General features: G+C 40.2%; 1 protein-coding gene across 1 annotated transcript; it reads right to left on the bottom strand.

The window, feature by feature from the left end:
- Nucleotides 1-1,629: 1,629 nt before the first annotated feature.
- BOLA-DRB3 (major histocompatibility complex, class II, DRB3) lies at nt 1,630-12,732 on the bottom strand. The gene is made up of 6 exons (XM_024984096.2): nt 12,571-12,732; nt 6,085-6,354; nt 3,632-3,913; nt 2,778-2,888; nt 2,276-2,299; nt 1,630-1,991 (listed from the first exon to the last, which is right to left on the bottom strand). The coding sequence occupies exons 1-6, from the start codon at nt 12,668-12,670 to the stop codon at nt 1,978-1,980; spliced, it is 801 nt and encodes a 266-aa protein (XP_024839864.1). The 5' UTR covers nt 12,671-12,732; the 3' UTR covers nt 1,630-1,977.
- Between the last annotated feature and the right edge of the window lie 1,854 nt (nt 12,733-14,586).

Genomic DNA, 14,586 nt, shown 5'->3' with positions numbered 1-14,586 from the left:
TATCTGCCTATCCAATGTAGTCACCTTTCTTGGAACCTACCCAACTGCTTTATACAACTGAAGTCTGTGGAATTTATAGATAAATGCTGATTTACAATTATAGTTCCACAATGTTCTATGCAAGAGTTAAAAAAAATGCTAAAAAAGAAAAGTAAAAAATTACTTTTCTAGCTTGTTTCTCATCATATATTTTTGACGTCTGTTTCAATCATTACAGCTTGTTTTTAGTTTTTGATATCACCTTTTACATATTATTTAAATTTTTATTACACAAAATATTCAGAAATGCCTCAAGTTAAAATATTAAATAAGATTTATTTGGAAAAGTCCAGCTTTCATCTTTGTCCCCTTCAACTTATTCCCTCACTCTGCTTTAAAGGCAACATTAAAAAAATCCTTCCTTTGTCTCTACTTATGAATGTAAGTAGATGATATGTTGGAGAAGGCAATGGCACCCCACTCCAGTACTCTTGCCAGGAAAATCCCATGGATAAAGGAGCCTGGTAGGCTGCAGTCCATGGGGTCGCTGGGAGTTGGACACGACTGAGAGACTTCACTTTCACTTTTCACTTTCACGCTTTGGAGAAGGAAATGGCAACCCACTCCAGTGTTCTTGCCTGGAGAATCCCAGGGACAGGGGAGCCTGGTGGGCTGCAGTCTATGGGGTCGCACAGAGTCGGACACGACTGAAGCGACTTAGCAGCAGCAGCAGCAGCAGATGATATGCAAGCACATTGAATGAATGGGTTTAGTTATATGTTCCTATTATCCTTTTCTACCTTATTAAACAAAATGCTATGTATGGTACACACACTTCTGTACATACTGAAAGTGAATTTTGGAAATTACTCCATAGCAAGACAGTCTCATTTTTTTCTAAAAACACAGAGTATTCCATTGTTGGATGTACATCACTTTATTCATATAACCCCTTTTGTTTCCCAGCACGGTCTCTGATTTCTGCTAAGGCTCATATGGGATTTCCCTGTGACAGAGTGTAAGTTTGTAACAGAAACTGGAGGGCCTCAGAAATGCATGTTATCAACTTGTAGCTTTGTCCTGATATACTTCTGAGAACTATTTATGGTGAAGAATGCATCCCAGCCAAAGAACCAGCACATCAATGATGTTTATTGGAGAGACATAAAAAGATTGAAGTATTATAGCCCACTATCAGTATAACAAAAAAAAAAAAAAGTGTTCAAGTACCCTAGTTTATATACTTTCTTTTAAAAAATCAGTGAAGAGACAAAAATAGCATGATTACAAAAATGTTGAGGGCATCACATCCTTACAAGTTACCTGCATTTCTTACATTTGTCGTCCCAATTCTGTATCCAATAGTGTAAAGGAACTTGTCTTTGAAAATGCAGAGACATAAAGGACCATCATGAAATGGGTTCATTAAGGGTTTTCTCAGGAAAATGTGTTCATTAAGGGCTAGCTCAGGAAAACATGTCTAATAATCAAATGCAGAAAACCCAAGAGAAAAATAAAGGAGGAAAGGAAACTTTCTAGATTCACAGGTGACCAAAATTCAGGAATATAAATAAAAATGTTATTGCTGTGTGATGTAATCTTCCCTTTATCTTTTCTTTGACTTCTTTATTTGAAGATATATGAAGCAGATGATTTTCACTCTGTATTTATTTGAGGGAACACATTATAAAGTAAAATGAACAGATGAGCTCAGATGCACAGGAAACAGAAGTTGAAAACAAAGGGAACCAAGGAAGAAAGAACATAAGGTACTGAATCAATATTGAGAACTTCCAGGTCAAAGGCTGAGGGCAGCAGGGTGGGGGTGACTGAGAAAGCCATCAAGGAGGACAGTTTTTAAGGGGTCACTGAGCCAGGAGCAAATGAGATCCTGAGAAAGTACTTTATTGTGGAAGAGTTAGCGCTAAGCAGGAAATCTTTCCATGCTGTGAAGAAGCTGGGACAGAAGGTTCTTCCTTGAGTGTGACCATCTTCACTTCAGCTCAGGAGCCCTGCAAGAGACAGAGGAGAGGATTGCTTCCAGACATAACTCTACAGGGGAATGTTAATGTTAATATTAAAGCATTACAGTTGGAAGGGGAAAATATTCTTAAGTTTCCTGAGCCAAAGCTACTTTAGAGCACAAGCCTTTTATTTAGTTAAGAGAGAAGCTTTAGTGTAAACTGCCTGATGAGAAGTCAGGTCCAAAGTCTTTCATTATTTCTGCCTCTGTCTTGTTTCCTTTACCATCGGTTCCAGGGAGACTAAACACGATTCTAAAAGATAAAGAGCATACCTGTTGGCTGAAGTGTAGGGTGTCCTAGGAGAGACAAAAGAAGATATACACTTAAAAGATATAGAGGTTGATCCATACCCAAAACACAATGTCCCAAGCCCCGGGGCCCCACCAGAGATCTTCCTAATACCATAACCCATATCATCTGATTTCAGGGTTTATATGAGGGCAAACACTGACAGCATGTGACCCATGAAGTTTCTCTCATACCAATCCAATGCAATTAAGTCAGACTTATTGTCTCTTCCTTCATTTGTCCCAGGATCTCCACTCCAAATCCCCATGCATGTTAACCTTTCCTTTTCTCTACAAGCCACAGTCTCTTATGTTTCACGCATAAGTAATCATGGACTACAGATTTCTGGATCTCCAGGATATTAAAGTCAGTTAGGGAAATAAGCTTTAGACAAGGCCATTGATATACAGAGAACTAACTTGAGCAAAACCATATGTCTTCCTCCAAAAGTCAGTGGGGAGGCTCAGCTGCCCAAAGTCTCCTTACCTTTCTGATTCCTGAAGTAGATGAAGAGCCCCACCGCAAGGAAGAGCAGACCCAGAACGAAGCCCCCGACTCCACTCATCATCTTGCTCTGAGCAGAGTCAGACCGTGCCCCTGAGAAAAGAAGCCAGTTTTAGTCATTTTTATCCCAAATTCTCTTCTCCAGGTGAGACTGAATTGTGAACTATGAGAATGAGGAAAGAAGTCTGCCCTGGAAGAATTAGAATAATTGGCCATTTCTGGAAAAGAGATTAAAAATCACATTGAGTAGCTACAAGGTTCAGACAGTGAACTTATTTAAATATCACAGCCATGCTATTAGGTCACATGACTTCATCTAATGGATGAGGAGCCAAGGACTCGATGAGGTTAAGTAGCTTGTCTAGGGTGACAGATGTAATAAAAAGCATAGCTGAGGTTGGACTCCACTCATGTCAAGCACATCCGTACATTGTAGAGGGTGCATCTCTTTTCAGATCACAGTGAAGAACTCGGAGCAACAGTGTCAGAAGCCCAATCTGAGGTAGGGGACTGGTGCCCAGGGTCATGTAGTGTCCATGACTTGTGAAATCACAGGAAGCTCAGAACAGGAACACCTCTTTTCTCCTTGTCCGGCAGAAATGCCTCCCCAGGGGGTGTAGGTATTTGGAGAAACTATCCCAGGATATCTGTAAACTATCAAAGGATTTCTATCATAGGCTATCTCAGGGCTCCCCCAATAACCTCAGCTGAAGAACAGAAGAACAAGGAGCAAATGATCACATGGTGTAGGGAGAGGAGACACTCAGGGGACACTCAGGGGAAAGCAAGCCCCCTCCACGGTGGGTGAGGAATGTATGAGATAGAGAGCTTCTCACTCCATTCCACTGTGATAGGGCTTGTCCGGCTGGGGTGCTCCACTTGGCAGGTGTAGACCTCTCCACTCTGAGGAACTGTTTCAAGCATCACCATGGTCTGGAAGGTCCAGTCTCCATTCTGGATCAGGCCTGTGGAGATCACCCCAGCCTCCTCTTCATGGCCATTCCGGAACCACCTGACTTCAATGTGGCCTGGGTAGAAACCGTTCACAGAGCAGACCAGGAGGTTGTGGTGCTGCAGGGGCTGGGTCTTTGCAGGATACACAGTCACTATAGGCTCCACTAGGAGAGAAAAGGTGGAGGGAATCAGTGAGGACAACAGAGTAAATCTCCTTGGTTAGCTGCCTTTCAGCCCCCACTCTAAAGTTCCAGACTGCAGCCTTGGGTAGGCCTCCCTCATAGCTGGCCCAGTGAGGAATTAGTGCCATGAGCTTTATCTTTAACATTTACACACCGAACCATTAGTTTGAAAGATGTTAAGAAAATGTGTGTTTTCTCATGCAGTGAAATAGTTATTCATTGTTGAATTAAAGTGTTACACATCTTTGCAAGGCATATAGCATATTAATTAAAAGCATAATTTCTGAAGCCAGACTGCCTGGGTTCAAATCCAGGTTCTACTTCTTACTGATTGACCCTGGGAGAATTTTTACATTCCTCTGTGTCTTGACTTTCTCATCTATAAAGAAGGATAATAGTACTAACTTATCTCTTAGCATTCATTAGTGATGATTAATATATCTAAAGTATGTAACACAATAACAGGAATTTACCCTATAATATATGTTAGCTATTATTATCCTTGTTTAATTCAAAGCCATGTGGATAAATTGGGGGAAAGCAGTAAGATAGGTGTGGAGAGAAAGGATGAAATCCTGGGAAAGCTCTCTCAAGGCACTCATATCTTAGAATATCTCAGAAATGGTTCTACCCTATGAAAGATGAATGTGATTGTACTCTGTGAGTTAAATCTCAAGAAAAGGGTGAGTCCTGAAGGAGAGGAAAAGCCATTAATTTTTTTTAAATGTATGTAAATTATTACATACCACTGATCTCCTTTGCAACCCATCTCCTTTGCAAAACAAGCATACTTACTATTGGAACTATTATTATTTTACATTCTTCTTTCTTTTTAAGCTCATATTTGAGTTCAAGAGAGGATGGGAGACTCATTAATATGTATGCTAAGTGCCTGATATAATCCCTAAAGCTAACGGGTTCAATAAAAAAATGAAATCTGAGGAAAAGACATTTTTACAATATCATAAGATGAAAGATTTAAGATTACTCTAAAGCATCTTTTCCAACCACAACACTGTAAGATTAGAAATCAATTACAGGAAAAAAAAAAAACTGTAAAAAACACAAACACATGGAGGCTAAACAGTATGCTACTGAATAATCAATGGATTAATGAAGAAATTAAAGAAGAAATAAAAAAATACCTAGAAACAAATGACAAGGCAAATGCAACAATCCACAGCCTGTGGGACACAGCAAGAGTGTTTCTAAGAGGGAAGTTTATAGCAGTACAATCTTAACTCATAAACAAGAAAGATCCCAAATAAACAACCTAGCCTTACAACTTTAGAGAAAGAAGAACAAACAAAATGCAAAGTTAGTGGAAGGAAAGAAATCATAAAGATCAGAACAGAAATAAATGAGATAGAGATGAAGAAAACAATAGCAAAGGTCAATGAAATTGAAAGCTGATTCTTGAGAAGATAAGTAAAATTAATAAACTTGTGGCCAGATTCAATCAAGAAAAAAAAAGGGGGGGAGAGAGGAGTTAAATCAGTAAAATTAGAAAACAAGAAAGAAGTTACAACAGACACCACAAAATGCAAAGGATCATAAGAGACTAGTACAAGCAACCATACACCAATAAAATGGACAACCTGGAAGAAATGGACAAATTCTTAACCTCCCTCCTGTATCCCTCCCTAACACCTTCCCTCCCTCCAGGCCCACTCAGACCCCAGGGCACTGTTCCCATCACACACACTCTTCTCTTCGTCCCACTTCACACACACACACTCCCCTCAACAGTCACGGACAATTCACACACTGTCTCTCCAACAACAGACTCTCACAGGAACCCCAACTTCTACTTGCTCACATCCTACATCTTAATACTTACCCTGGACTCAGTCTACCTCTGTCTCTGGCCCTGTCTCTCTCTGTCTCTCCCGTCTCACAGTCACGCATTGACAAAATCACAGTGTCTGCTGACAACAGGCTCTCACAGGAACCCTATAACTTGTACCCACTCACAGTCGTACACACTCGACCCAGAGTGAGTGAAGGATCTCTGTTTCTGTCTGTCTGTCTCTGTCTCTCTCTCTCTCCCACTCACTCTCTCTCTCTCTCTCTCTCACACACACACACACACACACACACACACACACACACACGCACACTGCTCCACACTGGCCGTCCACCCCCGCGCTCACCTCGCCGCTGCACAGTGAAACTCTCACCGACCCCGTAGTTGTGTCTGCAGTACGTGTCCACCGCGGCCCGCGCCCGCTCCAGGAAGTCCTTCTGGCTGTTGCAGTACTCGGCGACCCGCTGCCCCAGCTCGGTCACCGCCCGGTACTCGCCCCAGTCGCTGTCGAAGCGCACGTACTCTTCTCCATTATGGAAGTATCTGTCCAGGAACCGCACCCGCTCGGTCCCGTTGAAGAAATGACACTCTCTCTTATAATACTCCAGGAAATGTGCTGCAGAGAGAGGATAGATCTGGTCACAGGAGCGGACTGCTGGGGAGAGGCTAATGAGGAATGGAGGGCGGGGCGACACCCACCAATGCGGGACGCCCAGGCTCAGTTGGGGCCGCTAGGACTAGCCCTAACCCGCCTCGCTGGCTCCACCGGCACCCCAACTACCAGCACGCCTTGGGTTCTTTCATCTTCGCTCAACAGACAGAGGCTGCGGGAGGCTTGGGGAAATCTCTCTTATCCAAGCCTTTCCCGACCTAGTCCAGCTTCCGTGCTTGGCTGGAGCCCTCTAGGCCTGAGTCCTCTAAGCCTGAGGATTTGCCGCACCACCACCTCTTCCTAGAATCCTCCACCAGAAAACCAGCGCTCTCCCGTCATCCTACAGCTCTTTTAACAGTTCCTTGAACATGTTCACCTCATTTTGCAAATGTTAGGTTGGGGCTGACCTTACCACAGGCCTGTGCTACTCTCTGAGAATCCAAAGAAACAAAAACAGACATGTCCCCTCCGATCATGGAGCTTAAATTTTAGTGAAAATGATAGACAAAACTAAACCGTAAAAGAATTTATACAAGAGTGAGAAATATCAGAAGTGTTAGACTTCTGTAACGATTATAGGATGACCTGAATTACATTAGGTGCCAAAAAGTGGTCTCGAAGAGTGACATTTAATGTAACATGAAAGGCTAAGTTGGCATGCACTGAGGGAGGAAACTGGGTGTGTGCATATGTTTAGGGTAAAAGGGAGACGGGTTTCAGGTGTCTGTATTTTGTACATTAATACCATGTACAAAAGCTTGGAAGAAGTGACGGACTTCTTTAAAGAACTAGAAAAAATATTTCATTGAAGTGCAGAGAGTGAGAGGGAGGAGGTAAAAGACTATACTGGAGAAATCAAGTACTTGAGCCAGTAACTTAAAAGTCCTGTAGGTGATGTTAGGATTTTGACTTTATACTATATGTAAGGAGAACTACTGAGGAGCGTTAAGGAAATTAAAACCATAACCCTAATACAGTGCTACAACCTCTTTTCTGCATTTTCAAATTAAGAAAGCTCAGAAAAACAGATTTTTTAAAAACTGGTAACAAATCTCAATTGGCAAATCTGACTTGATGAGTTAAGGGGTCAAATATGACTCTGAGGGTTGGGGTGGGGTCTGTTCGGCACATGGTAGGCTGTTTACCAGCATCCCTTACCCCTACACAGTGGATGTCAGAAGAAACCCTCAGTGTAACAACCAAAAATGGCTCCAGATATTTCCAGATGTTTAGGAGTCAAGGAGTAGGGGTAAGGAGTGGTGGTTCGTCACCAGCTGAGCTCCATCAGTATAAACCATCTGAAAAAATCTATGGTGCAAAAACCATTGTTAATTTTGGAGCAGCTGAGAATTACATTGAAAGTTTTGCCAATAGTCTGTCTTGGTCCTACATCAAATCTATACTTTTTAAGAATCCAGCCCCAGTGGAGAGCTACTTTTCCAGTAAAACACATTTATTCAGTACAAAGCCTTCTTTGTTTCCCTCACCAACAAATTACAAAGTCATGTAATTTATCCTTCACATCATCTTCCTTCTTATTTCTCTGCCACTGGCCCACTACTTGTTTATAGTATAGGAGTAAACTACAGTCACAGACATTTTATTCCCATTCAAAGCCCCAAATAATTCCTTTTCTAACTTTGTCTCCTACTCCCAATAATACCAGTAGGCATTAAATTATCAGCGTTGGTCATACAAAGAATTCTTATTTCTGTAGTCAAGTCCCACTGAAAAGGAAGAAAGTAAGGGAGAAAGTGACCTCATTTAGACAATTAACAAGAAATGAGCAATTCCCCAGACTCTGAGAAGAGACTTTCACTTATAAATGATAAGTGCACTGTGAATCAGATCAAGTCTATCTTAATATTCAGAAATTCTCTAATATCTTCTTGTCAGTGACAAAGTTAAAAAATAAAACTGTGTGAAGTCAATTTTTTTATGGTAGCTTATATGGTTAGGACTGTTACTGCAATTCATGTGCCCAATTTAAGGTTGCCAATTTGGTAAATAAAAATATAGGTTTCCCAGTTAAATTTGTATTTCAAAAATTATTGTTGTTTAGCTGAAATTTAAATTTAACTGGATCCTGTGTTATATTTGGCAACCTTAGCCCAACTTGCTAACAAAATTTCAGAAGGAGTACTTCTTTTTCTTCTTCTTCACATGCCCATGACAGCCTGCACATACACTATGAACCCATATGAAACTTGTAAAATAAATGCAAAATTAATGAATATTCCTCCTATTTATTGCTTCTAGCAGTCTTTCTAGTGTTGTTCATATCATAAGTACTCAATAAATACATTTCCACTTTAATTTTTATAAACCCTATGAATGTAAGCTCACAAGATCTATTTGTTTACTTTCTAAAGCAAGTGATATCTTCATCATTTGGCAATTGTCTTCAATTAATGTTATCACTAATTACCATTTTGAGCACAAAAGAGCAGAAACATTGCTTTCTATAAAATAATAATGTATATATGAATCCAACACAGAGTATGCTGACATAAAAGAAAAGGAATTTCCATAAACTCAATTTCACACTATATAATCTGGGCTCTAGCAGCAACTATGTGACTGGGTAAATTATTGAAACTTTTTGAATATTAGATTCCATAGATATATTTTAATTGCTACAGATTTGATAGGACAGTTATAAACTTATGGACCTGGTACATAACAACTATGAAGTGTTTTGATGTTCCATGCTGATAGAGATTGGGTTGTTTTGTTTATTACTCCATCCTCATCAGCGAGGGGAAAAACTGTTGTACTCTAGGTCACTAATAAATATAAGGTTGTATAAATCAATAGTTTTTTCCATAACCAGTCACCCCTGCATACATACAAGGGCATTCTAGTGTTTTTTGCTGGTGACTGAACCTCTCTGGTTCTCAAGTCCTCTCAGCGTTTCTTCAGGTTCTTTTATTCTTATACTTTAGGTCCAGCTTACTCTCCGATTCTAGGGCACAGTCTCCCCCTGATTTAAGCTACTCAAATGTGGCATCTGTAATCCATTCCTCACTTCTTCAGCTCTCATTCTTTCTTCAAAGGGTCCAATCTAGTTCCTATCTTGTACGTTCTGTTGACTGTAAACAAGTCCGCCAAACCCAGTGTTGATTTCTTTGTCATGTTCTCACTTGACCCTCCTTAGTCAAACTCATCACAACTGCCACTCCTTCCCTTCTTGAAAAATCTATTTTCTTCACTTGCATGCATCACATTCTCTTGGTTTTCCCCAACATCAACAGTACCCCTTCCCAGGCTCTTTTACAGACTCACAAGCCCTTGGCCCTCTGGACATGGCCCTTGCTCTCTTTTTCTGATCTACACACACTCTCTCCTTCCCCCACTTTCTTATATTTTAACATAGTGCATATGTCAGTGACCCTGACACTCATACCTTTGGCTCTGGCCTCCTCTTGAATTTCAATTTGATGTTTTCGATTGACTTCTCGAAGGCTCCACATACGTGTTAATACATTATTTCAAACTTAAAATAAACAAAACTTATTCTTCTATCCACCCACTTCAAATTATTTCCTTCCAAAACTTTTCCTATTTCAATAAACAGCACCACCAAGTGCTTTCCTAGGTGCTGTGCTGTTCTCAAGTCATGTCTGACTCTTTGCAACCCCATGGACTGTAGCCTGCCAGGCTCCTCTGTTCATGGAATTCCCCAGGCAAGAATACTGGAGTCATTATCATTTCCTCCTCCAGGGGACCTTCCTGACGTAAGGATCAAACCCGCGTTTCTTACATCCTTACATCGCCTGCATTTGCAGGCAGATTCTTTAACACTAGCGCCACCTGGGAAGCAATCCCTCAGTAGCATTCACATATCTTATTAAAGAAAATTTAAATGTTTTACCACAGCCATCAGGTCCTAATATGATTTGTCCCCTGACTTCATCTTCAACCTCATCTTATTCCACATGCCAACTTGCTTTCTATGCTTCAGCCACTTTCTTGCCTTCTTTTTTGTCCCTTTAGAAAATCAAATATCTTCCTCACTTCATTCTTTCCCTGTTCCCTTACATCCTTCACATGACTGGCTTTCCATCATCAAAATTTCCGTATTTCAACTAAATGTCATTTTTACTAGCCACCTGAACTGAAATCAGGTGGCAATTCTCTTTGTTCCATGACCCTGACATACTTTTTTTCAGAGCACTTATTTGTCTCTGAAATGTTTTTTCTTTGTTAAAGTTTATTGGGTTGTTGTCTTTCTCTCCTGTCTCCATGATAGCAGGGGTCTTTTCTTCCTTATTCAAATAGAATTTTCTGGGCCTAGAACAGAGCCCAATATATAACAGCTGTTCAGAAAAAAAAAAAAATTTTTTTGGTCTAAACAAATAAACCCTGAGTTTTGGAAGCTGATTTTTGTGGGGATCTTGGAAAGCATCCAGAAGGGGCTCCAGCTCCAACACTTTTATTCTGATGACACATTAAATTCCTTCTACCTTCTATGACAAATTCAGACAAATTTCCTCTTTCTCCTCCCACTAGTTGTAAGAAACTTTCAAAGTTAAGTAAAAGGTGATTTTTAAGAAAGAGAGATTTTCACTAAATTTCATCTCATCTAATGGACTATATAGTGCTGATGGTCTGTGTAAACTTGGGGATTTTCAATAATGGTGATGACATAACTGGAAAAGGAGTAGGGAATAACTGGAAAGATTTATGAACATGAATAATTAAGGAACAGAGACTACATGATAAATGAAGCTATGAAATTTGAGGCCAAGACCTCAATAGGCCAATGAACCCCCTTGACTCGCTTTTTGACTTTCAACACTATGGGATGGAAACAACCTTCATACTCTGTACCCTGCTTAGGGTTTATGGTTTGAACAACATGAAATTGCTGATAATTGATTGCTACTGACTTACAAAAACAGAATTTTATACAATTTGTCCTCCACTAGTTAAATCCCTTCTCATGGGTTCAGGGCAGAGAATGGGGAGACGTAGGAGAAATTGATTGTGCAGAAAGATTCAAAATAGATTCGTGATGAATACTAACCTATGTCAGGTTTTCAGAATATATGTGAATCCTTTAAGTGTCATAGAACATTCCATAAGGTGCTCCTTATCTATACAGTCATTCCAAGTACTAAGAATCTCTGCTTAAGCTTTAGGGTGCTTTCCACAGAATAGAGAGAAAACCAACCCCAACTTTTGTCAGAGGATTTCACAGGTACATAATCCTTATAAACACTGAAGCTCAGGAGAAAGGGAATGGCTTAATGGGAACAGACCTTTTGATATATTCTTACATGCTAAGGAGAGACAGCATAGGTCCTACTGAGGACACAACACAGGATCTTCTAGGAGAGATCTTTCTAATTCCTTTTGAATCCACAGAAAATTTTTGGTGAAACTTTCCCTTTTTTTGGCATGCATGCTAAATTGCTTCAGTCGTGTCTGTCCCTTTGTAACCCCATGGACTGTAGCCCATCAAGCTCTTCCATCCATGGGATTCTCCAGGCAAGAATACTGGAGTGGGTTGCCATTCCTTCTCCAGGGGATCTTCCCGATCCAGGGATCAAACCCCATCTCTTATGTTTCTTGCTTTGGCAGGCAGGTTCTTTACCCCTAGAACCATAGGGAAGCCCTTTTTTGGCATAACTGGTGGCTAAAACCATAAAGAGTCTGCCTGTAATGTGGGAGACCCAGGTTCAATCCCTGGGTCATGAGATCCCCTGGAGATGAAAATGGCTACCCACTCCAGTATTCTTACCTGGAGAATCCCACGGACAGAAGAGCCTGGTGGGCTATAGTCCATGTGATCACAAAGAGTCGGACATGACTGACTTAGTAACACACACACACTATAAATAAAGGAAACTACTGTATGAGGAATTATTTTGACATTCTTATTTATAAATCTTAAGACCCTAAGAGAATCGAATGCAAGGCTGGATAGGTTTTACTGGAGGAGAGTTGAAAAGAAATGGTTCATATATATGGTGACAACTTATACAACTCTCATGAAGTGGGGAAGCACCCAGGCTCCTTTACTATGGAAAGAACTAAGGATCCATATGATAAAGATAGGTGGTCAGTAAGAATATATCACAATTTTTAAGGGACCTGGCCTGGATATAGTGACAAACTCCGTTCCTCCCCACCCCCCAACCCCCTGATAGGTCACCATCCAAGGTATATACTTACGTTGGATCTCCCTGGCCCAGGCCAGGGGAGGGCACAGCACCATCAGCATCACTATCAGAGCTGCCATCCAGGAGCCTCCAGAGAAATACAGGCACACCATGCCGGAGAACAGCAGAGGATAGAGAGTGAGAGGAGCAGGCAAGTCCCTCTCAAATGGGTACTGTGACCCTCCTCCACCCACATCCCAAATAATACCGACCAAGGAACTCATTTGCTCCTGGATTGGGTGAGCCCAGTCTAGGCAACCAATCAACATCAGAGGCAAATAGCATCATCAGTTGCTGGTCAGAGATTCAATATGAAGGTCCTCTTCTGAAACGTAGAATTTTCTCTACTAAAAGGATTGTTTTAATTTAGTACTTTAAAGATTTGACCCTGTTGCATCTGAAATATTTTAACTGGGCCCCTATTGTGATCTAGCTTTGTGCTGGTCAATGATGGTCACACACTTGTTTCTTTAGGAGCATTCATTCCTCTCACTTGGAAACAGAGCTGTTTTGACAAATGTATCATAGTGTGTTAGGAGATAAGGGAGTGGAGAGAAAATGATTGCAAGCAAAGATCTTAAATCTTGTCCTACTTGCACCATAACTTAGTGGTGCAGATTTTGGAAAATTACTTAAACTCTCATAATTGAAAAGAAGTCACTTCAGTCTTCCAGGAGTTTCAGTAGTTCATGTGCTATGATTCTGTGAACACCTCAAGAAACAGTATCTCTGGTAACAGATGATGTTACAGAATTATCATTGTTGATTGGAGACTATATAGTCTGTACTTCCTAACAGGTAGGGGTGTCTCTGATAAACAAAAGGAAATTTAAAGTTAGTCAATAATTAACCTGAATGAAAAGATCTTTCACATTTGTTCCTGATGCTGTCACTGAGTTTAGTGGCATCGCCAGAATATTCATCTAACTGTGCTGTGTCAAACTATCCGCCTCTTTACTAAAAGTACAAATACTGGTCTAATTATTTTTCAAAATTCCACTTAGATTTTCCACTAGCAAATTCCCAAGTGATTTCAGGTGTATGTCTGCAATGTTGTCTGTTTTACTCACAATACACAATAAAATATTTCAGCAGTTATTTCGCTAGTACTCCATCCTTATAAACAAGTTTGTACCCTCACAAAGTAAGCTTATTAGTAATGATTCTCCCTCAGTGGGAAAGGACATTTCTTCCTACGTGGTGTACAATTTTTCAATACTGTAGAGCAATTTTGAGAACACTGAAGCAAATGACCCTCAGTAATTATTGCTAGCATCCACTTTTAAGTCATATGTTCATTCCATATGTTGCACAAGCAAGGTAAAGGAGGAAAACTTGGTGCTATTTAATACCCATCCAGAGATGCTAAAGGTGATCCAGGTGCAGAAATGCTTGTCAGTCTCTGAAGTTCAGGATTTGGAATCTGACCTTGAAAAATACTTTCAGAGAGGAGTTCAGTAAACTGTTAAAATAAGAATGAAGTGGCCAGTTAATTTAAAAAACCATCTAAACCATGCCTACATCAATAACAAGAGAAAAATGCTTTTTAATAATCATAGCAGAACATAACATAATGACTATTCAAAATATTAAGCTTCTCCAGGAGTGACAAATACTTGTTGCTTTTTACTGAATAAAAATTCTAAGCTATGGGAAACACAAAAGCATGACAATAATCAGTCCTACCAGATTGTTTCTGCCATCCAACCAAAATACATAGCAGTTGGTTTATTTTCCTTTCAGAACAGGAATGAAACACCAGGAGTGTTTAGCTGTCTACAATTCCTTCAATGCTACTGCTTTTCTTAATTACAATATCTCTAGTCTTGACAGTGTTCTTTTCATCTATTATATGATCTTATAGCTATGTGACTTCACACCATCCAAAACAATTTCTTGTTATGTTCCTGTATGAACAATTCACTGGAGTGTATACCTAGATAGGATTCTAAGGGTATCTCTGTTTGCCCCTTTCTATTAATTAAGATAGCGATTCAAAGTGTTAAGTGAATTGTAAAACTCTAGATAG

Source organism: Bos taurus, chromosome 23, assembly GCF_002263795.3.
Source record: "Bos taurus isolate L1 Dominette 01449 registration number 42190680 breed Hereford chromosome 23, ARS-UCD2.0, whole genome shotgun sequence".
Classification (NCBI taxonomy): Eukaryota; Metazoa; Chordata; class Mammalia; order Artiodactyla; family Bovidae; genus Bos; species Bos taurus.
Note: the sequence above shows the minus strand (reverse complement) of the source record. Positions and strands in the feature narration are given on the sequence as shown.

What these genes read in the sequence shown, in the direction of transcription:
- BOLA-DRB3 (XM_024984096.2), bottom strand. Translation starts at nt 12,670, where the DNA reads ATGGTGTGCCTGTATTTCTCTGGAGGCTCCTGGATGGCAGCTCTGATA. An exon ending in CCCTATCACAGTGGAATGGA is followed by an intron (nt 2,889 to 3,631) that starts GTGAGAAGCTCT and finishes TTCTTTTCTCAG; the next exon opens with GGGCACGGTCTGACTCTGCT. An exon ending in CTACTTCAGGAATCAGAAAG is followed by an intron (nt 2,300 to 2,777) that starts GTAAGGAGACTT and finishes TGTCTCTCCTAG; the next exon opens with GACACCCTACACTTCAGCCA.